Raw genomic sequence first — 25952 nt, forward strand, 5'->3', positions numbered from 1 at the left:
GGAGAAATTACAACATGCTGTGGTGCAGAGGGACCTGGGGGTCCTTGTGCATGAATCCCAAAAAGTTAGTTTGCAGGTGCAGCAGGTAATCAGGAAGGCGAATGGAATGTTGGCCTTCATTGCGAGAGGGATGGAGTACAAAAGCAGGGAGGTCCTGCTGCAACTGTACAGGGTATTGGTGAGGCCGCACCTGGAGTACTGCGTGCAGTTTTGGTCACCTTTCTTAAGGAAGGATATACTAGCCTTGGAGTGGGTACAGAGATGATTCACTAGGCTGATTCCGGAGATGAGGGGGTTACCTCATGATGACAGATTGAATATACTAGGTCTTTACTCGTTGGAGTTCAGAAGGATGAGGGGTGATCTTATAGAAACATTTAAAATAATGAAAGTGATAGACAAGATAGAGGCAGAGAGGTTGTTTCCAATGGTCAGGGAGACTAGAACTAGGGGGCACAGCCTCAAAATACTGGGGAGACAATTTAAAACCGAGTTGAGAAGGAATTTCTTCTCCCAGAGAGTTGTGAATCTGTGGAATTCTCTGCCCAAGGAAGCAGTTGAGGCTAGCTCATTGAATGTATTCAAATCAAAGATAGATAGATTTTTAATCAGTAAGGGAATTAAGGGTTATGGGGAGCGGGCGGGTCGTGGAGCTGAGTCCACGGCCAGATCAGCCATGATCTTGTTGAATGGCGGAGCAGGCTCGAGGGGCTAGATGGCCTACTCCTGTTCCAAATTCTTATGTTCTTATGTTCTTATGTTCTTATGTCCGAAGGAAGCTTCCGACTGGAATTTTCTCCCCATTAAGTTCCTCACCCTCATTAGACCCTTGATTCCCCACCATTTTAGATATGCTTTTTGAATCTTCTACCTTAAAGACAGATACAAAATATTTGGTTAACATAGAAACATAGAAAATAGGTGCAGGAGTAGGCCATTCGGCCCTTCTAGCCTGCACCGCCATTCAATGAGTTCATGGCTGAACATGCAACTTCAGTACCCCATTCCTGCTTTCTCGCCATACCCCTTGATCCCCCTAGTAGTAAGGACTTCATCGAACTCCTTTTTGAATATATTTAGTGAATTGGCCTCAACAACTTTCTGTGGTAGACAATTCCACACGTTCACCACTCTCTGGGTGAAGAAGTTTCTCCTCATCTCGGTCCTAATTGGCTTATCCCTTATCCTTAGACTGTGACCCCTGGTTCTGGACATCCCCAACATTGGGAACATTCTTCCTGCATCTAACCTGTCTAAACCCATCAGAATTTTAAACGTTTCTATGAGGTCCCCTCTCATTCTTCTGAACTCCAGTGAATACAAGCCCAGTTGATCCAGTCTTTCTTGATAGGTCAGTCCCGCCATCCCGGGAATCAGTCTGGTGAACCTTCGCTGCACTCCCTCAATAGCAAGAATGTCCTTCCTCAGGTTATGAGACTAAAACTGTACACAATACTCCAGGTGTGGCCTCACTAAGTCCCTGTACAACTGTAGCAGCACCTCCCTGCCCCTGTACTCAAATCCCCTCGCTATGAAGGCCAACATGCCATTTGCATTCTTAACCGCCTGCTGTACCTGCATGCCAACCTTCAATGACTGATGTACCATGACACCCAGGTCTCATTGCACCTCCCCTTTTCCTAATCTGTCACCATTCAGATAATAGTCTGTCTCTCTGTTTTTACCACCAAAGTGGATAACCTCACATTTATCCACATTATACTTCATCTGCCATGCATTTGCCCACTCACGTGACCTATCCAAGTCACTCTGCAGCCTCATAGCATCCTCCTCGCAGCTCACACTGCCACCCAACTTAGTGTCATCCGCAAATTTGGAGATACTACATTTAATCCCCTCGTCTAAATCATTAATGTACAGTGTAAACAGCTGGGGCCCCAGCACAGAACCTTGCAGTACCCCACTAGTCACTGCTTGCCATTCTGAAAAGTCCCCATTTACTCCTACTCTTTGCTTCCTGTCTGACAACCGGTTCTCAATCCATGTCAGCACACTACCCCCAATCCCATGTGCTTTAACTTTGCACATTAATCTCTTGTGTGGGACCTTGTCGAAAGCCTTCTGAAAGTCCAAATATACCACATCAACTGGTTCTCCCTTGTCCACTCTACTGGAAACATCCTCAAATAATTCCAGAAAATTTGTCAAGCATGATTTCCCTTTCACAAATCCATGCTGACTTGGATTTATCATGTCACCTCTTTCCAAATGCGATGCTATGACATCCTTAATAATTGATTCCATCATTTTACCCACTACCGATGTCAGGCTGACCGGTCTATAATTCCCTGTTTTCTCTCTCTCTCCTTTTTTAAAAAGTGGGGTTACATTGGCTACCCTCCACTCGATAGGAACTGATCCAGAGTCAATGGAATGTTGGAAAATGACTGTCAATGCATCTGCTATTTCCAAGGCCACCTCCTTAAGTACTCTGGGATGCAGTCCATCAGGCCCTGGGGATTTATCGGCCTTCAATCCCATCAATTTCCCCAACACAATTTCCCGACTAATAAGGATTTCCCTCAGTTCCTCCTCCTTACTCGACCCTCTGACCCCTTTTATATCCGGAAGGTTGTTTGTGTCCTCCTTAGTGAATACCGAACTAAAGTACTTGTTCAATTGGTTCGCCATTTCTTTGTTCCCCGTTATGACTTCCCCTGATTCTGACTGCAGGGGACCTACGTTTCTGCCATTCCTTATTGCTCATAATAATTTCTCCTGCCTCAGTCTCTAAGGGATCAATGTTTATTTTTGCTACTCTCATCCTTTGTACATACTTGTAAAAGCTCTTACAATCTGTTTTTATATTTATTGCTAGTTTTCTCTCATCGTCTATTTGTTCCCTATTGATCAATTTTTTGGTCACCCTTTGCTGGTTTCTGAATCTCTCCCAATCCTCATGCTTACGACTATTCTTTGCAACATTATACACTTCTGCTTTCAATCTAATGCTATCCTTAACTTCTTTAGTTAGCCACAGATGGATTACTTTTCCTGTAGAGATTTTGTTTCTCAATGGAATATATTTTTGTTGAGAATTATGAAATATTTCTTTAAATGCTAGCCACTGCTTATCTATTGCCAAATCTTTTAATCTATTTTTCCAATCTACCTTAGCCAACTCGTAATTAATACCTAGATAATTGGCTTTATTTGAGATTAAGACTCTAGTATCGGACTTGGTCAAGTCACTCTTAAACATTGGCCCAGAAATTCCTCTCGAGGACTTCCCGTGGGCAAAGCACTAAAGAATGGACAGAAAATGTGCACTTACCTGAAGCTGCTAGGCCCACTCGAGATCCCGGTCCAGAGGCCTCTTGTGACTGCATGGTAAGTACTGGGACGTCCGCAGGTAAGTATTTTCTCAGTCATAGTAATAGGACTTTCGTAAGTCCGAAACTCCTATTACTATGAATGAGAAACACCACAAAACACACAAACACTACATAAAACATTTAAAAAACCTCACATAAATACACAATAGAAATTTTATCAGGCGCAAGAGTTTTGAGGACATTTGCCGGGCAAGATATGCGTAAATCCCGCAATCTTGCCCGCGCAAATGTCCTCGTTCCCGATCTGTCTAGAATCTGTCAAGCTCCAGCTTGACAGATCGGAAAAGCCGGTTTTCAGCGCATGCACATTGCGCGCTGAAAACCGGCTTTTCCAATGCCTTCTCGGGTCCATAGAAACTTCGTACGGGCCCAGGACCTCGGAATTTCTGGGCCAATGTGAAATTCTATCCCATTATGATCACTCTGCCCCAGAGGATCCTTTACTATGAGATTGCTAATTAATCCTGTCTCATTACTCATTACAAAATCTAAAATAGCCTGTTCTCTGTTTGGTTCCATGACATATTGTTCTCGGAAACTGTCCCGAATACATTCCATGAACTCGTCCTCCAAACTACCTTTACCAATTTGATTTGTCCAGTCTATATGAAGATTAAAGTCCCCCACGATTATTGCATTATCTTATTGAAACCTATAAGATTCTGAGGGGGCTTGACAGGGTAGATGCTGTCAGGATGTTTCCCCTCATGGGGGAATCTAGAACTAGGGGGCATAGTTTCAAAACAGAGATGAGGAGGAATTTCTTCTCTCAGAGAGTCATGAATCTTTGGAATTCTCTCCCCCAGAGAGCTGTGGAAGCTGAGTCATTGAATTTATACAAGGCTGAGATAGACAGATTCTTGAACTATTGGGAGTCAAGGGTTATGGGGAACAGGCAGGAAAGTGGAGTTGAGGCCAAGATCAGTTCAGCCATGATCTTATTGAATGGTGGAGCAGGCTCAAGGGGCCGCATGGCTTATACCTGCTGCTTTATCTTGTTCTTATGTGACGCTGAGCTTCCAATCGCTTGTCATTTAAATTCTCTGTTCCCTCCCATTCTGACCTTGCTGTCCTTGGCCTCCTACACTGTTCTAATGAAGCTCAATGGAAGCTCGAAGAACAACCTTTCAGACTCAACCACTGTTCCTATATTTTTGGACAGCAGTTACTGGTAATGATTCTACTTTTGTCATTTTCAGCTCCTTTAGATATATCTTTTGTTTCTTTTATTGTCCCATTACCACCCCCTTTTGCCTTGCACCGTCATCCCTTTTGTCATTTAATCACATTTTACTTCCACCCTACCACAGATCTTCCCTTTTGTTCTTTCCCTCCCTGCTCCCTTTCCTTACATCTTTCCCTCTGTACTTGCTTAATACCTGTTATATTGCTAACTTTTGTCAACACTCTTTCTCTCCCTATAGATTTCCAGCATCCACAGTATTTTGAAATAATAACAGAAAATGCTGGAAATTCTCAGCAGGTCAGGCAGCACCTGTGGAGAGAGGACAATATTTTGCTTTTGTTCCTGCGTTATCTCTTCAGTGTATTGCATCATTTAGTGGATCTGCTCATACAAAAAGAGGAGAGTTGTGAAAGCACTCAGGAGCTGCCGGTTACACACTCAATTTGCAGATCTCAGTGTAAATGCATGAGTTCTGGTAAAAGGTCATCGACATGAAATTTTAACTCCATTTCTCTCTCCACAGATGCTGCCTGACCTGCTGAGAATTTCCAGCATTTTCTGTTTTTATTTCAGATATCCAGCTTCCGCAGTATTTTGCCATTGTTTTCTTCTTCTTCTTAGGCAGTCCCTCGGAGTCGAGGATGACTTGTTTCCACGCTAATATGAGCTCTCTGGTGACTGATGAATCCGATGCGGAACCTACAGTCTCTGTCACAGGTGGGGCAGATGGTGGTTGGAGGGACGGGTGGGTGGGGTGCTTGGGTTGTCGTGCGCTCCTTCCACTGTTTCCGCTTGGTTTCCGGCGTGCTCCGGCAAAGAGACTCGAGGTGTTCTGCGCCTTCCCAGATGCTTCTCCTCCACTTATGGCGGTCTTTGGCCAGGGATTCCCAGGTGTTGGGGGGGGTGGGAAGGAAGTTGCACTTTTTTAAGGAGTTTTTAAGGGTGTCTTTGAAGCGTTTTCTCTGCCCACCTGCGGCTCATATGCCATGTCGGAACTCTGAGTAGAGCTCTTGTTTGAGGAGTCTAGTATCGGGCATACAGACGATGTGGCCCGTCCATCGGAGCTGATTGAGCGTGGTCAATGCTTCAATGCTGGGGATGTTGGTGGTGTTGTACCACCAACGCTGCCTTCGCAAGATCCTGCAAATCCACAAAGTGTTCTTGCTCTCACTTTTGCTTTATGATTAATCATTAAACGTGCATTATTAATCCAGGTCTCTCACAGCCTTGGGTTTCCAAACTTACTCCCTCAAATAGAACTTTACATGAAAATATGCAAAAATAAACTAAATAAATATGTTAATAGCTATCATGATTTTTTTTTGGTTTTGCTTGATTTATTAAATGGTGACCTGATGGCGATGATGCTGTACTTAATCCCTTTTTGCAGACTCATGAGGCTGAGGTACATTTTGAAGGTGGCTGCACTGTGAGTTGTGATTGTATTCGTGACTTGTCATTTGTGGGGGGGAGCTGAAGGCTGCTCGGACAGGGAGCATGCGCAGTCTGATCCGCCTGCCTGCAATGGGTGCAGCGGCCGCCAGGAGGCACACTGGGGATATGGGCCCAGCCGCCAGCGTCAGGCGGCGACATTCAGCGGCCTCCGTTTTCCTCCCCTCACTGCTCCGGATCCTGTTACCGCCGGTGGCTGTGGACATTGCGACAATGACCAGGCCCGGCTGGGCACCGGCGGACACTCGGGTTTGGAAGGTGCCGGGGATTGAGGTGTTGAGACTGAGCGATGTGTCAGGCTGGGGGTCGGGCAAGAGGAACGACGTGGTGCTGGGTGTCGGCGACAGCAACCGGAGCGGGAGCCGGCAACATGTGGTCTACTTTCCGGGGGACGTGCAGGTCGGTGGCTGGGAGTCTAGGGGAGGGGATTGGGGGTCTGGGAGTAGGGGGCTGGGTAGGGGGGAGGGGGATTGGGGGGCTGAAGAGGGGGACTGGGAGTTTGGGGGAAGGGATTGGGGGGCTGGGAGTCGGGGGGAGGCGGCGAGTGGAGGGGTTAGGGGTCAAGGATGAGCTGGGAGTTGGATGGGGGGCTGGAGGTCTAGGGGAGCCGACTTGGGGTCTGGGACCTGGTTCTGGGCCTTTCTCTCTGGGTCGGCGTGCCCGCAGATTCAGTAAACAAACCCTCCCACAGCTAGGATCAATGGGCCAGCTGCCCCCTGCTATAACCCAGCCAGAGTATTCACCAAAAACCACAGCGAGTGAAGGAGGGGCTTGCAGTCTGTGGGTTTAAAGATGCATTTCACACACACATTGCAATGGTACTTGGATGTATTGTTTTACATTGGCTAAAGACTGGTCACTTAGTGAACAGGCTCCCTTCCCACTGGCAGAATTTTCGTGAACTGGACCACATGCTTTGGATTCCGCCAAATGTTTTCTATTTTATTCCGTCTGAAAGTTTAATTAAAATTCGCCTGTTTTAGTCCGTATGAGCACAGTCTTGTCTTGAGCTGATTCATATACGTAACTTTCATTAGTTTCAAGGGCGATAATTCTCAACTTCGGTTAATATCTAACCTGTAATCATTTGTTGATGCTGGGCAGAGGCATTGGTGCCGTGGCTTCAGCTGCCTGGACCTCGGAAATGCCCTTTTCCTCGCTCTCCTGCTTTAAGACGCTCCTTAAAGCTGATCTGGTTGACCAAGGTTTTAGTCACTTGTCCTGATGTCTCCTTCTTTGGCTCTGTCAATTTTCTTTTGTCTGATTACACTACTGTGAAGTTCCTTGGGATGTTTTAAAGAAATATGAATGCAAGTTGCAAATAAGCCAGACTTCTGGGGGGAAAAAATGTTTCAGCGACAGTTTAATAGGAAATACCTAAATGCTAAACTGAAACAGCTCAGTTACCTGAATGGACTGATCTTATTTCTGAAGAAATGGGTGCAAGTATGTGCTGTAATAATTATACTGAGTTTTTAAAAAAATCAGGGGATGTGAGTGTTGCTGTCAAGGCCAGCATTGATTGACAAGGTGATGGTGAACCACATGCTTGAACCGCTGCAGGTGAATATACTCCCACAGTAGGGAGTTCCAGGATTGGTTCAGGACACTGCCCTGGGGAACTTCTGCAGCGATGTGCTGGGATTATTAAGATGATTGGTGTCCAACAGCTTATAATGACAACTACGTATCACTCCAGCCAATGGAGAGTTTCCCCCCTGATCAACATTGACTTAAATTTTAATCGGGCCCCGTGGTCAAATGCTGCCTTGATGTCAAAGGCATTAGTTCTACAATTCCGCTCCTTTGTACAAGTTTGTACTGAGGTCTGAAGCTGAGGTTACCTGCGACAGGTAGATTGGTGAGAACCACCTGCCGTAAGCCTAGTCTAGTAGTATGTCCTTCAGGATTTGGCCAGCTTTGGTCAGTAGTGGTCGTACCAAGCCACTCTTGGTGATGGACATTGAAGTCCCCACCCAAAGTGCTTTTGCTCCCCTCAGTACTTCTTCCAAGTGGTGCTCAATATACAGGAGTACTGATTCATCAGTAGGTGGTAATCATGTTTGACCTGATGCAATGAGACTTCATGGGATCTGGAATCAATGTTGAGGACTCCCAGGGCCACACACTCATGACTGCCACTTCTGATCCTTACAAACTACACAGGGAGAATCACTGAGAATGTCGATGGAGGAGTTTGGGATGTTGGCTGATGGGTATGACTGTCAGGTTGTTTGATTAGTCTGTGGGGCAGATCTTCCAATATTGGTACAAGTCCCCAGATGATGGTGAGGAGGACTCGGCTGTCCAAATCCAATGCCTGGGTCGATGCTGAGTGGTCTATCCGGTTTATTTTTGTAACGGTTTAATGTAACAATGTCTTGTTGTGAGGGTAGTTCTGGAGTCAGAGAGAGACCAGAAGGACAGCAAGTTTCCTTCCTTGATGATGATACAAAAATTGGCTGTGAGATAATGAAGAACAAAGCTGTGGACTGCAGAAGATATCAATGAACTGGTCAGGTGGGCAGAACAGTGGCAAATGGAATTCAATCCGGAGAAGTATGAGGTGGTACATTTGGAGCGGGCTAACGAGGCAAATCCCTGAAGGTAGCAGGCCAGGTAGATAAGGTGGTTAAGAAAACATATGGAATACTTGCCTTTATTAGCCAAGGCACAGAATACAAAAGCAGGTTTAAACACTAGTTAGGCCACAGCTAGAATACTGTGTGCAGTTCTGGTAACCACATTACAGGAAAGATATGATTGCACTAGAGAGGGTACAGAGCAGATTTAAGAGGATGTTGCTTAGACTGGAGAATTTTAGCTATGAGGAAAGATTGGATAGGCTGGGTGAGTTTTCTTTGGAACAGAGGAGTCTGAGGGGAGACCTTATTGAGGTGTATAAAATTATGAGAGGCCTAGATAGAGTGGATAGGAAGGACCTATTTCCCTTAGCAGAGGAGTCAACAACCAGGGGGCAGAGATTTAAAGTAATTGGTAGGAGGTTGAGAGGGGATTTGAGGGGAAATTTCTTCACCCAGAGGGTGGTGGGGTCTGGAACTCACTGCCTGAAAGGGTGGGAGAGGCAGGAACCCTCACAACATTTAAAAAGCACTTGGATGTGCACTTGGAAGTGCAGTAACCTATAAGGCTATGGACTAAGAGCTGGAAAGTGGGATTAGGCTGGATAGCTCTTTGTCGGCTAGTGCAGACATTAGTGAGCTAGTCGGGTTTTTACGACCATCCGATAGCTTCATGGTCACATTTCCCACGTGCTATTATAAACATACAAACATAGAAAATAGGTGCAGGAGAAGGCCCTTCAAGCCTGCACCACCATTCAATAATATCATAGCTGATCATTCCCTCAGTACCCCTTTCCTGCTTTCTCTCCATATCCCTTGATCCCTTTAGCTGCAAGAGCCATATCGAACTCCCTCTTGAATATATCCAATGAACTGGCATCAACAACTCTGCGGCAGGGAATTCCACAGGTTAACAACTCTCTGAGTGAAGAAGTTTCTCCTCATCTCAGTCCTAAATGGCCTATCCCTTATCCTAAGACTATGTCCTCTGGTTCTGGACTTCCCCAACATCGGGAACATTCTACCTGCATCTAACCTGTCCCGTTCCGTCAGAATCTTATGTTTCTATGAGATCCCCTCTCATCCTTCTAAACTCCAATGTATAAAGGCCCAGTTGATCCAGTCTCTCCTCATATGTCAGTCCTGCCATCCCAGGAATCAGTCTGGTGAACCTTCGCTGCACTCCCGCAATAGCAAGAATGTCCTTCCTCAGATTAGGAGACCAAAACTGAACACAATATTCCAGGTGGGGCCTCACCAAGGCCCTGTAAAACTGCAGTAAGACCTCCCTGCTCCTATACTCAAATCCCCTAGCTATGAAGGCCAACATACCATTTGCCGCCTTCACCGCCTGCTGCACCTGTATGCCAACTTTCAATGACTGATGAACCATGACACCCAGGTCTTGTTGCACCTCCCCTTTTCCTAATCTGCCGCCATTCAGATAATCTGTCTTCGTGTTTTTGCCCCCAAGGTGGATAACCTCACATTTATCCACATTATATTGCATCTACCATGCATTTGCCCACTCACCTAACCTGTCCAAGCCAGCTTCCTAGCATCCCCCTCACAGCTCACACCGCCACCCAGTTTAGTGTCATCTGCAAACTTGGAGATATTACACTCAATTCCTTCATCCAAATCATTAATGTATATTGTAAAGAGCTGGGGAGCCCGGCACTGAGCCCTGCGGCAGTCCACTAGTCACTGCCTGCCATTCTGAAAAGGACCCCTTTATCTCGATTCTCTGCTACCTGTCTGCCAACCAGTTCTCTAGACACATCAGTAGATTACCCCCAATACCATGTGCTTTGATTTTGCACGCCAATCTCTTGTGTGTGACCTTGTCAAAAGCCTTTTGAAAGTCCAAATACACCACATCCACTGGTTCTCTCTTGTCCACTCTACTAGTTACATCCTCCAAAAATTCCAGAAGATTTGTCAAGCATGATTTCCCCTTCATAAATCCATGCTGACTTGGACCGATCCTGTCACTGCTTTCCAAATGCGCTGCTATTTCATCTTTAATAATTGATTCCAACATTTTCCCCACCACTGTTGTCAGGCTAACCAGTTTATAATTCCCCATTTTCTCTCTTCCCTCCTTTCTTAAAAAGTAGTTTCCCTCCAGTCCATAGGAACTGATCCAGAGTCGATAGACTGCTGGAAAATGATCACCAATGCATCCATTATTTCTAGGGCTACTTCCTTAAGTACTCTGGGATGCAGACTATCAGGCCCCGGGGATTAATCGGCCTTCAATCCCATCAATTTCCCCCTCAATTTCCTGACGAATAAGGATTTCCTTCAGATCCTCCTTCTCCCTAGACCCTTTGTTCCCTAGTATTTCCGGAACCTTATTTGTGTCTTCCTTCGGGAAGACAGAACCAAAGGATTTGTTCAATTGGTCTGCCATTTCTTTGTTCCCCATTATAAATTCACCTGATTCTGACTGTAAAGGATCTACATTTGTCTTCACTAATCTTTTTCTCTTCACACATCTACAGAAGCTTTTGCAGTCAGTTTTTATGTTCCCAGCAAGCTTCTTCTCATACTCTATTTTCCCCCTCCTAATTAAACCCTTTGTCCTCCTCTGCTGAATTCTAAATTTCTCCCAGTCCAGGTTTGCTGCCAATTTATATGCCTCTTCCTTGGATTTAACATCATCCATAATTTCCCTTGTTAGCCACAGTTGAGCCACCTTCCCCATTTTTATTTTTACTCCAGACAGGAATGTACAATTGTTGAAGTTCATCCATGTATCCTTAAATGTTTGCCATTGCCTATCCACCGTCAATCCTTTAAGTATCATTTGCCAGTCTATTCTAGCCAATTCACGTCTCATACCATCCAAGTTACCTTTCCTTAAGTTCAGGACCCTAGTCTCTGAATTAACTGTGTCACTCTCCATCTTAAAGAATTCTACCATATTATGGTCACTCTTTCCCAAGGGCCTCGTACAACAAGATTGCTAATTAGTCCTTTCTCATTACACATCACCCAGTCGAGGATGGTCAGCCCTCTAGTTGGTTCCTCGACATACTGGTCTAGAAAACCATCCCTAATATACTCCAGGAAATCTTCCTCCACCATATTGCTACCAGTTTGGTTAGCCCAATCTCTGTAGATTAAAGTCGCCCATGATAATTGCTGTACCCTTATTTTTTGTGTGATGCTGTCCCCAACCTCACTACTATTGTTTGGTGGTCTGTACACAACTCCCACTAGCGTTTTCTGCCCTTTGGTATTCTGCAGCTCTATCCATACAGATTCCACATCATCCAAGCTAATGTCCTTCCTTACTATTGCATTAATTTCCTCTTTAACCAGCAACGCTACCCCACCTCCTTTTCCTTTCTATCCTTTATGAACGTTGAGTACCTCTGGATGTTGAGTTCCCAGCCTTGGTCACCCTGGAGCCATGTCTCCGTAATGTCAATTATATCATATTCGTTAATAGCTGCCTGTGCAGTTAATTCATCAACCTTATTACGAATACTCCTCGCATTGAGGCACAGAGCCCTCCGGCTTGTCTTTTTAACACACTTGGCCCCTTTAAAATTTTGCTGTAATGTGGCCCTTTTTGATTTTTGCCTTGGGTTTCTCTGCCCTCCGCTTTTACTATTCTTCTTTCTATCTTTTGCTTCTACCCCCATTCTACTTTCCTCTGTCTCCCTGCATAGGTTCTCATCCCCCTGCCATATTAGTTTAACTTCTCCCCAACAGCACTAGCAAACACTCCCACTAGGACATTGGTTCCGGTCCTGCCCAGGTGCAGACCGTCCGGTTTGTAATGGTCCCACCTCCCCCAGAACCGGCTCCAATGTCCCAGGAATTTGAATCCCTCCCTCTTGCAGCATTCCTCAAGCCACGTATTCATCTTGGCTATCCTGCAATTCCTACTCTGACTAGCACGTGGCACTGGTAGCAATCCTGAGATTACTACCTTTTGAGGTCATACTTTTTAATATAACTCCTAGCTCCCTAAACTCAGCTTGTCGGACCTCATCCCATTTTGTACCTATATGCACCATGACAACTGGCTGTTCACCCTCCCCCTCCAAAATGTCCTGCAGCCGCTCCGAGACACCCTTGACCCTTGCACCAGGGAGGCAACAAACATCCTGGAGTCTCGATTGCGGCCACAGAAACGTCTATGTATTCCCCTTACAATAGAATCCCCTACCACTATAGCTCTCCCACTCTTTCTCTTGCCCTCCTGTGCAGCAGAGCCACCCATGGTGCCATGAACTTGGCTGCTGCTGCACTCCCCTGATGAGTCATTCCCCCCCCCACCCCCCAACAGCACCCTAGGCGGTATATCTGTTTTGGAGGGAGATGACCGCAGGGGACCCCTGCACTACCTTCCTTCCACTGCTCTTCCTGATAATCGCCCATTCCCTATCTATCTGAGTAACCTTTAGTTGCGGTGTGACCAACTCACTAAACGTGCTATTCACGATATCCTCAGCATCGCGGATGCTCCAGAGTGAATCCATGCACAGCTCCAGTGCCGCAATGCGGTCTGTCAGGAGCTCAGCTAGATACACTTCCTGCACATGTAGTCGTCAGGGACACTGGAAGCGTCCCCGAGTCCCCACATAGCACAGGAGGAGCATGACACGGGACTGGGCTCTCCTGTCATGACTTAACCCTTAAATTAACTTCATTTGGCAACAATGCCAAAGGTTACCTACTAATAAAGGAAAAGAAAAAGAAGAAAAACTACATACCCCTTTGGCTGTGACATCACCCTTTGATTTCTTTTTACTTTTTTGCCTTCTCTCTCTGCACCGCTGACCTCCGATCTCCCGCTGCTGCTTGATGTTGGGCCTTTTTATTGGCCTGCCCCGGACTCCCGCGCTGTGTCCTCCGATCTTTATCCAGCTTGACATCATTATTGCAGCTTAAAACCTTTCGCCATTCGAAAGTTCATATTTGTCAAATCTGCTAACCAATTTGAAAAGGAGGTTTGTTGCCATTTTAGGAAGGGGAAAATGTCAGAAAAACCATATCGATGATTTGCAAGCAATATGGTACTTTAGATGTGAGTTATGGCAATTTTCAAAGAGTGGAAAGAAATTTTACACAATTTTGAAAAGGGCTGGCTTTCTACTAACTCAACACTTGAGTCAGACATCAAAGTTTGCTTGATGCTTTGCACGTAGAGAACAGACAGTTGGCTCTAGTAATATCCAATTGGATGCAGTGTATTTAATCAATGAGGTGGCTGCATTGTTATATACCCACGAACTGTTTGTTTGACAAGTTAAGGATTGGTATTTTGATTTGCAACAATCTATAGTACCGTTAAATTGGTCATCATTGAAACGGTGTTTTTGACTCATTATCACAATATAATGCTTTCGAGAATCAAAAACAAAAAAAACATTCAGCTGTAGTTCTGAAGTAGCACAGACAGCGTAGCAAACTTACTTTCAAAGTACAAAAGAGTCACGCATGCAGAAAATTTTAGCCAGGTGTGTGTTCACTGCATGTTGCCGTCTGAAGATTTCGATGACTGCAGACTACTCTAGCTGTTGACTAAATGAGGATTGCTGCCATCCAAAACTGTTCTGTATTTATAGATATCACTTGAGTCTCTGAGTGACCACCGCTAAAAGGGTATCAACAACAACTTGCATTCATATATCGCCTTTAATGTAAAACGTCCCAAGGCTCTTCACAGAAGCCTTAGTAAACAAAATATGAGATAATAGGACAGGTAACCAAAAACTTAGTCAAAGAGGTAGGTTTTAAGGAGCACCTTACAAAGAGTAGAGAGGATTAGGGAGGGAATTCTAGAGCTTAGCGCCTCGGCAGCTGAAGGCATGGCTGCCAATGGTGGAGTGATTAAAATCGGCTCGGGTCGGGGCCCAGGGGCAACACGGACCAGCCCACGCTGCAACATGTGTGAGCACTAAGTCCGTGCAACAGAGCTGGTCTCCAGTCGTCTTGGTTAATCTTTGCCACTGGACAAGACCTAGCTCTGTCAAGCCCATGTAGTGGCTGGTGTGCAATGGTCACCACATGTTTTTAAAAACAAATCCACGCACAGGCATCTTCCACCCTTCAACATGTAGTTCAGGACCTGGAATATTAGGTCTTTCATTGAAACACTTGTGAACTCATCCCTTTTTGGCGTGGAAGCAAGTCATCCTCGATACGAGAAACCATCTATGATGATGATGATGATTAAAATCAGGGATGGGAAGAATTGGAGGAGCACAGATGTCAGATGTTAACATTCTTTTTGGAATGTCAATATGAAGAATGGAGCCACTCTGTAATCAGCTGTAAAAAGCTTTACATTTAGTTCCAATAACAATGGTATTAACCCTAGCATTGTGTGTGATCCTAGTACAAAAAAGGCAAACTAATTTTTGTGTTAAATTTTTAGTGGGGAAGTGACCTTGAAGATCCAAATAACTATTATTGGACTGTAGTGCCCTTTTCATCAAGAAAGTAAAATTAGTAAACTTGTTCTTTGTATTGGTAAGAATATCTGAACTTGATTCATTGTAATATGAATGGTAATATGATTTGGTGAAAATTTAATGTACATTTTCTAGTTGTTGTATTAACCGATCAGATTAATGTGATTGAGAGAGAGTTCATTTTAAAATGCTGCATTATCTTATGTGATGTAGGGCCATTCAACTTTAATTTGCAATACATTAAAATTTACAACACATTAAAAAGGTGAGCTGAAATTGGTGCTCTATCATTGCAAATATTTCCTTGCTGTAATACTCTACGGGCTAGAATTTCCCCAGCCTAATGCACGTTTTAACGCTTTTTTTTGCGTTGTGTTTTTTTGTTCTTAAAATGCCGTTTTGAAAATATCGACAAAAAGCAGATCGCTGTGATGTATTGCGGGGGAAAAAAACGCACCGCCTCAGTTTGGCCATTCGGCGAAACCATTTTGGGATGAAAAACTGCACGAGAAAAGCAGGTGTTGCTTTTTGTGTCTTGTAGGAAGACCTGCAAAAAAGGTAAGTTAAAGTTTTTATTTTTTAATTCTTTGCAGCAATTACTTAGTTAAGGGTCTTGTAAATGTTTTGTGATTTTTTTTGTTTTGTTTTCCCCCTCTCAGGGCGTGTATTTTTGGCGTTGATAGGCCTCGGGCTAAAGTTGACGAGATCGCGGTTTTTAACGCCAATCATCGTGCAATGCCGTTTTTAAGGACAGGTGAATTTTGTGGCCAAATTTATCCCCTTAAAAAAGGGCGATTTTTATTCTTATTTATTCACTAAAATTATGTTATTTATCAAATAACGACAGGCTGGGGAATTTCTAGCCCATACATCTTTTGAAGTAGAAAGGTTTGCTTGCAAAGGGCATGGTTATATGAAAGCTGAGGAACCATGAAAACTTAATTCAAAAGCAGATATTCAGCCAAACAATGTAAGGTTAGAAAGTTCTTAATGAACTTTTGCTTAACTTACCTTTTTGGAGGGCAAGTGAAAAAAACTTAGTCTGACATGGTGGGGGTTGGGGGAAGAACTCTAATTGCAGGAAATACACAGCAGCTCAGTCAGTATCTGAAAAAAGAAAAGACAGGTTATTGATGATTTGAGTATGTACCTTTCATCAGAACTGAAGACTGAAATAAATTTTGGTAAGCTTAGCAAACTGTAAATGCAACTGAACAGACAGAAAAGGCAAATTTAAGCAAAGCAAAGTCTGTTTTCTGATTGTAGAAGAGGTTAATAGCATGGAGATTTATTAGAATAATACCAGGGATGCAGGACTTCAGTTACATGTGAAGACTAGAGAAGCTGGGATTGTTCTCCTTGGAGCAGAGAAGGTTATGGGGAGATTTAATAGAGGTGTTCAAAATCATGAGTTTTGATTAGAGTAAATAAGACTGTTTCCAGTGGCAAAAGGGTTGGTAACCAAAGGACCCAGATTTAAGGTAATTGTTAAAAGAACCATAGGCGAAATAATGAGAAACATTTTTATGCAGCAAGTTAAGATCTGATATGTGCTGCCTGAAAGCAGCTTCAATAATATCTTTCAAAAGACAGATAAATAAATACTTGAAGGGGCAAAGTTTACAGGGCTATTGGGAAAGGGGAGTGGGACTAATTGGATAACACAGGCACGATGAGCTGAATGGCCTAATTCTGTGATGTATCGTTCTAAGATTCCGTGATCACTAAGTTTCACTGCTATTTACTCTTGTCTGTCTCATAGAGTGCAAATAACATAAATCTTTTATGGTACCATGGGACAGTTTTTTTTCTAGTACGCTGTATATGCTAACTCTTTGCTTGTATAGGACATTAACATTTTGGAATGACTGCTGCCAACGAACCGGAAACTCTGCAGCAGTCGCGTCTTTAACATTTATACTGTGTGTGATCAGCATGGTTTTGAGGGTGAAAAAGGTGAGGATTTATTTTATAAATTGCCTAATGGGGATGATCAAGTTGATCAGCTGGTATCTTGCCCAAGTGGCCATTCTTGATATCCGATTCGACAGTAAAGACCTCAAGATCCATGGCGTGGCCCTGGACAATGTGGACCACTTCCCCGATATCGGGAGCCTCTTATCAACAAGAGCAGGCATTGATGACGAGATCCGACACCGCCTCCAGCATGCCAGTGCAGCCTTCGGCTGCCTGAGGAAAAGAGTGTTTGAAGACCAGTCCCTCAAAACTGTCAGCAAGCTCATGGTCTATAGGGCAGTAGTAATACCCGCCCTCCTGTATGGCTCAGAGAGGTGGACCATGTACAGTAGACACCAAGTCGCTGGAGAAATACCACCAGCAATGTCTCCGCAAGATCATGCAAATCCCCTGGGAGGACAGAAGCACAAACATTAGCATCCTCATCCAGGCCAACATCCCCAGCATTGAAGCATTGACCACAGTTGATCAGCTTCGCATGCCAGACACGAGACTCCCAAAGCAAGCGCTCTACTCTGAACTCGTCTACGGCAAACGAGCCAAAGGTGGGCAGAGGAAACATTACAAGGACACCCTCAAAGCCTCCCTGATAAAGTGCAACATCCCCACTGACATCTGGGAGTCTCTGGCTATAGACCGCCCTAAGTGGAGAAAGTGCATTTGGGAGGGCGCTGAGCTCCTCGAGTATCGTTGCCAAGAGCATGCAGAAATCAAGCACAGGCAGCGGAAGGAGCGTGCGACAAACCAGGCTCCCTACCCACCCTTTCCCTCAACGACTATCTGTCCCACCTGTGACAGAGACGGTGGTTCTCTTATTGGACTGCACAGCCACCTAAGAACTCATGCTAAGAGTGGAAGCAAGTCTTCCTCGATTCCGAGGGACTGCCTATGATGATGATGATGCACTGTTGGCAAGCTATATCGCTGTGGGTGGCATCACCCGAGTTTGATTCTGACCTTGTGTTCATGTGTGCATTGGCTTATTTCATTCACCCCGGACCGCACCCCTTCCAACCTAGAGGCACTGAGGCTAATTAACATAAGAACATAAGAAATAGGAACAGGAGTAGGCCATATGGCCCCTCGAGCCTGCTCCGCCATTCAATAAGATTATGGCTGATCTGATTGTGGACTCAGCTCCACTTCCCTGCCTGCTCCCCAAAACCCCTTATCCCCTTATCGTTTAAGAAACTGTCTCTTTCTGTCTTAAATTTATTCAATGTCCCAGCTTCTGCAGCTCTCTGAGGCAGCGAATTCCACAGATTTACAACCCTCAGAATAAATTTCTCCATCTCAGTTTTAAATGGGCGGCCCCTTAGCCTAAGATCATGCCCTCTAGTTCTAGTCTCCCCTATCAGTGTAAACACCCTTTCTGCATCTACCTTGTCAAGCCCCCTCATAATCTTATACATTTCGATAAGATCACCTCTCATTCTTCTGAATTCCAATGAGTAGAGGCCCAACCTCCTCAACCTTTCCTCATAAGTCCACCCCCTCATCTCCGGAATCAAACTAGTGAACCTTCTCTGAACTGCCTCCAAAGCAAGTATATCCTTTTGTAAATATCGAAACAAAACTGCACACAGTATTCCAGGTGTGGCCTCACCAATATTCTGTATAGCTGTAGCAAGGCTTCCCTGCTTTTATACTCCATCCCCTTTGCAATAAAGGCCAAGATTCCATTGGCCTTCCTGATCACTTGCTGTACCTGCACCTGCATACTATCCTTTTGTGTTTCATGCACAAGTACCCCCAGGTCCCACTGTACTGCAGCACTTTGCAATCTTTCTCCACTGAAATAATAACTTGCTTTTGGCAGAAAAAAATCAAAATGCATGACCTCACACTTGCCAACATTATACTCCATCTGCCAAATTTTTGCCCACTCACTTAGCCTGTCTATGTCCTTTTGCATATTTTTTGTGTCCTCCTCACACATTGCTTTTCCTCCCATCTTTGTATCGTCAGCAACCTTGGCTACGATACACTCAGTCCCTTCTACCAAGTCGTTAATATAGATTGTAAGTAGTTGGGGTCCCAGCACTGATCCCTGTGGCACCCCACTACTTACTGGTTGCCAGCTAGAGAATGAACCATTTATCCCTACTCTCTGTTCTCTGTTAGTTAGCCAATCCTCTCTCCATGCTGATATATTACCCCCAACCCCGTGAACTTTTATCTTGTGCAGTAACCTTTCATGTGGCACCTTGTCAAATGCCTTCTGGAAGTCCAAATACACCACATCCACTGGTTCCCCTTTATCCACCCTGTTCGTTACATCCTCAAAGAACTCCAGCAAATTTGTCAAACATGACTTCCCCTTCATAAATCCATGCTGACTCTGCCTGATCGAATTTTGCTTTTCCAAATGTCCTGCTCCTGCTTTAATAATGTACTCCCAACATTTTCCCAACCACAGATGTTAGGCTAACTGGTCTATAGTTTCCTGCTTTTTATCTGCCTCCTTTATTAAATAGGGGTGTTACATTTGCAGTTTTCCAATCTGCTGGGACGTCTCCAGAATCCAGGGAACTTTGGTAAATTACAACCAATGCATCCACAATCCCTGCCGCTACTTCTCTTAAGACCCAAGGATGCAAGCCATCAGGTCCAGGGGATTTATCTTCTTGGCTCCTCTACTGCTGCCCAGCTGAGATCAGTTAAGACAGCATAGTCCCATCTGGTCATCAAACCTGTTACCTTCTTATGAGGAAAGGTTGAGTAGGTTGGGCCTCTACTCATTGGAATTCAGAAGAATGAGAGGTGATCTTATCAAAATGTATAAGACTATGAGGGGGCTTGACAAGGTGGATGCAGAGAGGATGTTTCCACTGATGGAGACTAGAACTAGGGAGCATGATCTTAGAATAAGGGACTGCCCATTTAAAACAGAGATGAGGAGAAATTTCTTCTCAGAGGTTTGTAAATCTGTGGAATTCGCTGCCTTAGAGAGCTGTGGAAGCTGGGACATTGAATAAATTTGGCAGAAATAGACAGTTTCTTAAACGATAAGGGGATTAAGGGATTATGGGGAGCGGGTGGGAAAGTGGAGCTGAGTCCATGATCTTGAATGGCTGAGCAGGCTTGAGGGGTCATATGGCCTACTCCTGTTCATATTTCTTTTGTTCTTATGTTCTTCCTAGTATGTATGGCTCTGCTCCATAGAAGGATACAGAAGTAAACACAATAGTTGTAGTCATCCCTAGAATTCTGATTGACCATAGGTTGTTTGAATCCCATGTGGCTCACTTGTCCTACATCAGAGGTGTGAATTATGAACACGTGGGTTTGAATTGTGCCACTAGCCTGGTGTGCTAAAAACCTCAATAAACGTGTTTATTTACGCAAGAATAAATGTGTATTAGTAGTGGGAAAGAGGCCAATAATTTTGCAAGAGGTAAACTAAAGGTTTTCAAGTTCAAATTAACAGCTTCGGAAAGGATGGAAAATTCCTTTTGGGCTTTTATTTGTAATTGGATGCAGGTTTTGCTTGTGCTGTGTAAGAATAAGAAGAAAATTGATGCAACTTTTTCTCCAATTTGAATTGCTACCAAACTCAGATACTCACCGATTTCCAGTCGATTTCGAGCCCAGCCAGCATTTCTTTTTATTGTATGATTTTGATGGAAGTTAAACCTGTTACATATTTTATAAAAATAAGTGCACTTGAAAGAGCTGCAGTGACTGTGTAATGCTGTAAGTGCATGTGATTGTGACTCAATTCTTTTTTTATCTACTATAACGCCATTGCAAGAAAAAATTCTTCCACAGCTTAATTCTAGGTAGAATTTTCTGCCGTAACAGACAACTAGCACTTGTGTCTCAAACCACAAAGTCTGAATGTCTTTAGCTGTATGATGACCATTGGTGATGCATTTAATTGCTTGTTCTTTTAGAACTATCATGACCTGATGATGCACCATCCAGAAAATGTCCGTTGGCAGCATTGGAGTCTAGAAGAAGTTGCTGCTTTGCTGTTCCATCGTTTCCCTGACAGTCACATCTGGATCATAAAGGCTTCCCGGATTCACCTCCACAAGTTCAGTTGCTACGACAACTTTGTGCAAAGCAATCTGTTTGGCGTGCCTGAACATAGCCCGGACTGTCAGGTTTTCAAGCACCTTCTTGCACTGTTGACCAATGCTTTCAAGCAGGCCCACAGTATCCTGCATTCACAGACAAATCCTGGTGAAAGTGCGCAAGGTTCATTTGCAGTTGCACATGATGAAGGCTCCAGTACACATTGTGAAACTGAAAATGGTTTGGCAGTTAAGAATGATCTGAATACTACAGGTCACACAGAGAGTGAAGACTTGAAATGTACCGATCCATCGTTGAAATTTATATTGATTGGTTTCAGCAAAGGTTGTGTGGTTTTGAATCAGCTGCTGTACGCATTGAGTGAAGCAAAAAAAGATGAAGAATTAGCTGCCTTCATTAATAATATCAAAGAGATGTATTGGTTGGATGGTGGTCACGCTGGGGGAAGCAACACCTGGGTCACCAGTCCTGAAATCTTGAAGGTGTTTGCCCAAACAAATATTCCTGTGCACGCACACGTTACACCTTATCAAGTGCGGGACAGCATGAGGGCTTGGATTGGAAAAGAGCACAAGAAATTCATCCGGCTCCTTGTGGGGTATGGTGCAAAAGTGATTAATCAACTTCATTTTGAGAACGAAACCCCTTCTGTGGATAATCACTTTAGGGTGCTTCAAGTGTTCAAAGATGCTTTGGATCCTAAGTGACGGAATTATTCCACGATGCTGGGTTTCATCTGTTCTCTGTGAAGCCGAGTCGAAAAATGCTTACAAGTAAAACTGACACACCTGAGAAATGCGTTAAATAATTTGAGGGCTAAATGATTACATGTAATTTTGCCTACCACCAATCTCTAATAGAGACTAATCTCCGTTTTTTGTACGTTGAAGTACTGTCATTGCAGGTACTGTCCTAGTTGCATTTATTTTGCATTCCTTTCTGTTGTATTTTGTTGACTTGCTGTAATAAAAATATTGATGGATATAATTGTGTGTCTTCAGTGTTCTAACCCATTTAAAAGCTGTGTAGTTTTTGTGGTAGTGTGGGACAAATGAATTTCTGCACTAACCCAGATCGAATAGATAGAAAGGTCAAACTAATCAGTAACATCTCTAACAGATTGAAAATGCACGTGTTTATCCTTTTTTGGGCATTCCAACTATATCTGGACTAACCTCCAATATTGGTTCTCCAAAAAATGCTGAAGGAACCACTAATTGGATAAGATGTTAAATTAAAGGCCCTAACGTGATGATCAATTATGGTCCATGATGCTAATTTCAAAGAGATGGGGAGGGAACCCCAGTGGCATGGTTAACGTGCTCCCCAGTTCCTTGTTATATCATGATCTGAATCTTCCATCCCCTGGGATGAGACTAGTCAATTATAAAATATATATTTTTTAAATCAAGTAAAACTGACACACCTGGGAAATTTGAAGAATGTATTGCCGGAATTGATCGCATATTTTGGGGCTTTACACCAGATTTGATCACCGGCCATTCCTGTAAGCGGACCTTGCATCCTTTTCAAAGTGTACCATTTTCTGCCCAATGTCTAGGTAAATGATGGCGAGACCGAGGGGGATTGCTATAAAGAATTATACTCTGTACACCAGCTACTAGAATATATTATTGTCAGTGTCATGTGATTCTCCTTTTTGAAAGGGAAACTCAATATACACTCTTAACAGACCAAGACTCTCATTTTGAACCCACAATTTACCTTGCTGATTTTAAATAAAACATTTAATAGTATAAGAAGGAAGAGAACATTTGCATTCATATAGCACCTTTCACAACCTCTGGATGTCCTAAAGTGATTTACAGCCAACTAAGTATTTTAAGTGTAGTTGTTGTAATAAAACACCTTTTACAATACTTTCTCTCTTTCTCTCTAAACAGAAGTACGTTAAAAAATTACAGAATTAATCAGGAGCTATGAATATATATATTTTTTAAAGACACATTGGACAGTGCCATTCCAGGAGAAGTTCTGCTAAAAACAGAGTTTAGACTTAACCAGGTAAGTTTAAATTGGAGTGATAGAACTTCAAAAGTGATGCTATCTCAGAGGTTTAAAATATATAATACAAGTACAAGTAAACTTGCAGATAAATCAAGGGCAAATCTAAATTAAAATAGGAACTAAATCAAAATGGGAGGGTTGCCAGACAATAAAGGGAGCACTTGAGCTGTTAGGCAGAAAACAGGAGCACCCATGAGGAGTTGAAACAAGAGGCAAATCAGAGAAGTAAGTTTCGAAAGGTGAACAAAAGTGAGATGGATGTCAAGGTGTGTTTGCTGTAGGATATTTATCAAGGAGAAAGCCAGGTTTAATGGAAGGGTGAAGTAATGTGATCATCTCCTGATCAGCTAAAAGTAAGTGTTATGGCTTCAGAGAGGAAGCTACAAGTATAGATGTCTGAAATGGCCAGGACAACATTGAACCTTGAGCTGAACCAACAGGGAATGGAGCTAGGACCCAGCATGACCAGGGTTGCCATAAAATAAAGACCAGTGTTGAGGGAAGCCAAGAAAATGCGGATAGTGGATGGATTAAGGTTGGTAGAAATGGTAAAGTTAGTGAAGCTACCCAAGAAATTACATGAACTCACTGTTTGCCAGCAGGAAACAAAGTCTCAGAAGAAAAGACAGCTAGAATAAACAAGAGTAGTGCTTAGAAACATGGTTTAAAAATAGAGAAATTGTAATCATAGATGATTCTTTGCTCAAAGTAGATAGCTGTGTGCATCGTAAAGATCTGTCAGATGATGAATAGTTTACCTGGAGCCAGAACCGTACATATTGAAAAAATGTTAGACAGAAAGGGGCACGGTGGTAGCAGTCCACAGAACAGTAAACAACATATTGATAAATAATTAAAACAGAAAATGCTGGAAATACACAGGTCAGGCAGCATCTGTGGAGAGAGAAACAAAGTTAACGTTTCAAGTCGATGGGATATTGTTAAATAATATAGGGGCCTTAAAAGTCACATGTACAAGGATTACCCCCAAACTCTTAAAGATAGGGGACGCCAAGTAATGTTTGAGATATTTCTGGGTTTAGGAAAGAATGACCGACAACATGGTGCATAAACAACAATGCTACTCTCATAAATAACTGGCAACACATTCAGAATAAATAGAACGGGCACAGGAGAGACGGGCTGCACCTAAACTAAATAGGAATAGAGATTTGCGAAGAACATTGAGACAGCGATTGCAAATCATTTAAAGTAAATAGTAGGCAAGAGCAGGGAGAAAACTGGATCTCAGATGAGACACTTTTAAAGGGTAGAAGTTAGTCAACAGATGCCTATGGACATTTTAATACACAGAATGACATACAAGAATTGGAGACCAGGAATAGGCAGAAAAGAATATGAAAGGATGTAAATCTGAGATGTATATTAATGAATATAAGACACACTAGAAATAAGCTGGAAGCACGGCAGGCTGTAGTAGAAGTAGGAAACTACGATGAAGTGAGAACAAATATGACTTAGTCCAGACGATGGAAACAAATTTTAATGTGGCAGACATTTAAGGAGATATTTCATAATTCTCAACAAAGATCTATTCAATTGAGAAAGAAAGACTCTACGAGAAGGATGAACCATGCGTGGCTAACTGAGGCAGTTAAGGATGATATCAAATTGAAAGAAAAGGCATACAATATTGCAAAGATTAGTGGAAGGCAAGGAGATTGGGAACATTTTAGAAACCAACAAAGGATGACTTAAAAATATAATAGGAGAAAATAGAGAGTAAATTAGAACTATAAAAACAGACAGTAAGAGCTTCTACAAGTATATAAAAAGGAAGAGAGTAGCTAAAGTAAATGCTGTTCCCTTAGAGGATGAGACTGGGGAATTAATAAGGGGAAAGAAGGCCACGGCAGAGATTTTGAACAAATATTTTGTATCTGTCTTCACGGTAGACTACACTAAAAGCATCCCAATATTAGTAGAAAATCAGGGGGTAAAAGGGAGGGAGGAAATTAAAACAATTATCACTAGAGAAAAAGTACTAGAGAAACCAATGGGACTAAGGGCTGACAATTCCCTTGGCCTAATGGCCTACATTCTAGGATCTTAAAAGAAGTGGCTGCAGAGATAGTGGATGCATTGGTTGTAATCTTCCAAAATTCCCTAGATTCTGGAATGGTCCCAGCAGATTGGTAAACAGCAAAAGTAATGTCCCAATTCAAGAAGGGAGGGAGACCGAGAGCATGAAATAAGAAGACTTACATAAGAAATAGGAGCAGGATTAGGCCATTTGGCCCCTCAAACATGCTCCGCCATTCAATAAGATCATGACTGATCTGATCATGGACTCAGCTCCACTTCCCTGCCCGCTCCCCATAACCCTTTGCTCCCTTATTGCTCAAAAATCTGCCTATCTCCACCTTAAATGTATTCAATGACCCAGCCTCCACAGCTCTCTGGGGCAGAGAATTCCATAGATTTACAACCCTCAGAGAAGAAATTTCTCCTCATCTCAGTTTTAAATGGGCGGCCCCTTATTTTAAGACTATAAGCCCTAGTTTTAGTTTCCCCTATGAGTGGAAATATCCTCTGCATCCACCTTGTCGAGCCCCCTCATTTATACAGCGTCTTTCAAGGCTACCGGATGACTCAAAGCACTTTACAGCCAATGAAGTACTTTTGGATTGTAGTCACTGTTGTAATGTGGGATATGTGGCAGTCAATTTGCGCACAGAAAGCTCCCACAAACAATGTGATCGTGACCTGATAATCTATTTTTGTTATGTTGATTGAGGGAAACTCCGTTCCCCAGCCACTGACTCCATCCCTCTCCCCAACTTCTGTCTGAGGCTGAACCAGAGTGTTCGCAACTTTGCTGTCATATTTGACCATGAAATGAGCTTTCGACAACATATTTGCAGCATAA

The 25952-nt window shown here is 43.4% G+C and overlaps 2 protein-coding genes across 2 annotated transcripts in view; one reads left to right on the forward strand and one right to left on the reverse strand.

The window, feature by feature from the left end:
* ftcdnl1 (formiminotransferase cyclodeaminase N-terminal like 1) overlaps positions 1-7126 on the reverse strand; it is a 67832-nt gene extending 60706 nt beyond the window's left edge. Inside the window, exon 1 of the mRNA XM_070874830.1 lies at positions 7072-7126. The gene's annotated coding sequence lies outside the window, so the exon portion shown is untranslated. The remainder of the gene's footprint in view (positions 1-7071) is intronic.
* Positions 6069-22859, forward strand: c3h2orf69 (chromosome 3 C2orf69 homolog). Its single transcript, XM_070874829.1, has 2 exons — positions 6069-6393; positions 20890-22859. Exons 1-2 carry the CDS (start codon positions 6103-6105, stop codon positions 21739-21741), a joined length of 1143 nt encoding a protein of 380 aa, XP_070730930.1. The 5' UTR covers positions 6069-6102; the 3' UTR covers positions 21742-22859.
* The last annotated feature ends 3093 nt before the right edge of the window (positions 22860-25952 follow it).

The sequence above is a fragment of the Pristiophorus japonicus genome, chromosome 3, assembly GCF_044704955.1.
Source record: "Pristiophorus japonicus isolate sPriJap1 chromosome 3, sPriJap1.hap1, whole genome shotgun sequence".
Classification (NCBI taxonomy): Eukaryota; Metazoa; Chordata; class Chondrichthyes; family Pristiophoridae; genus Pristiophorus; species Pristiophorus japonicus.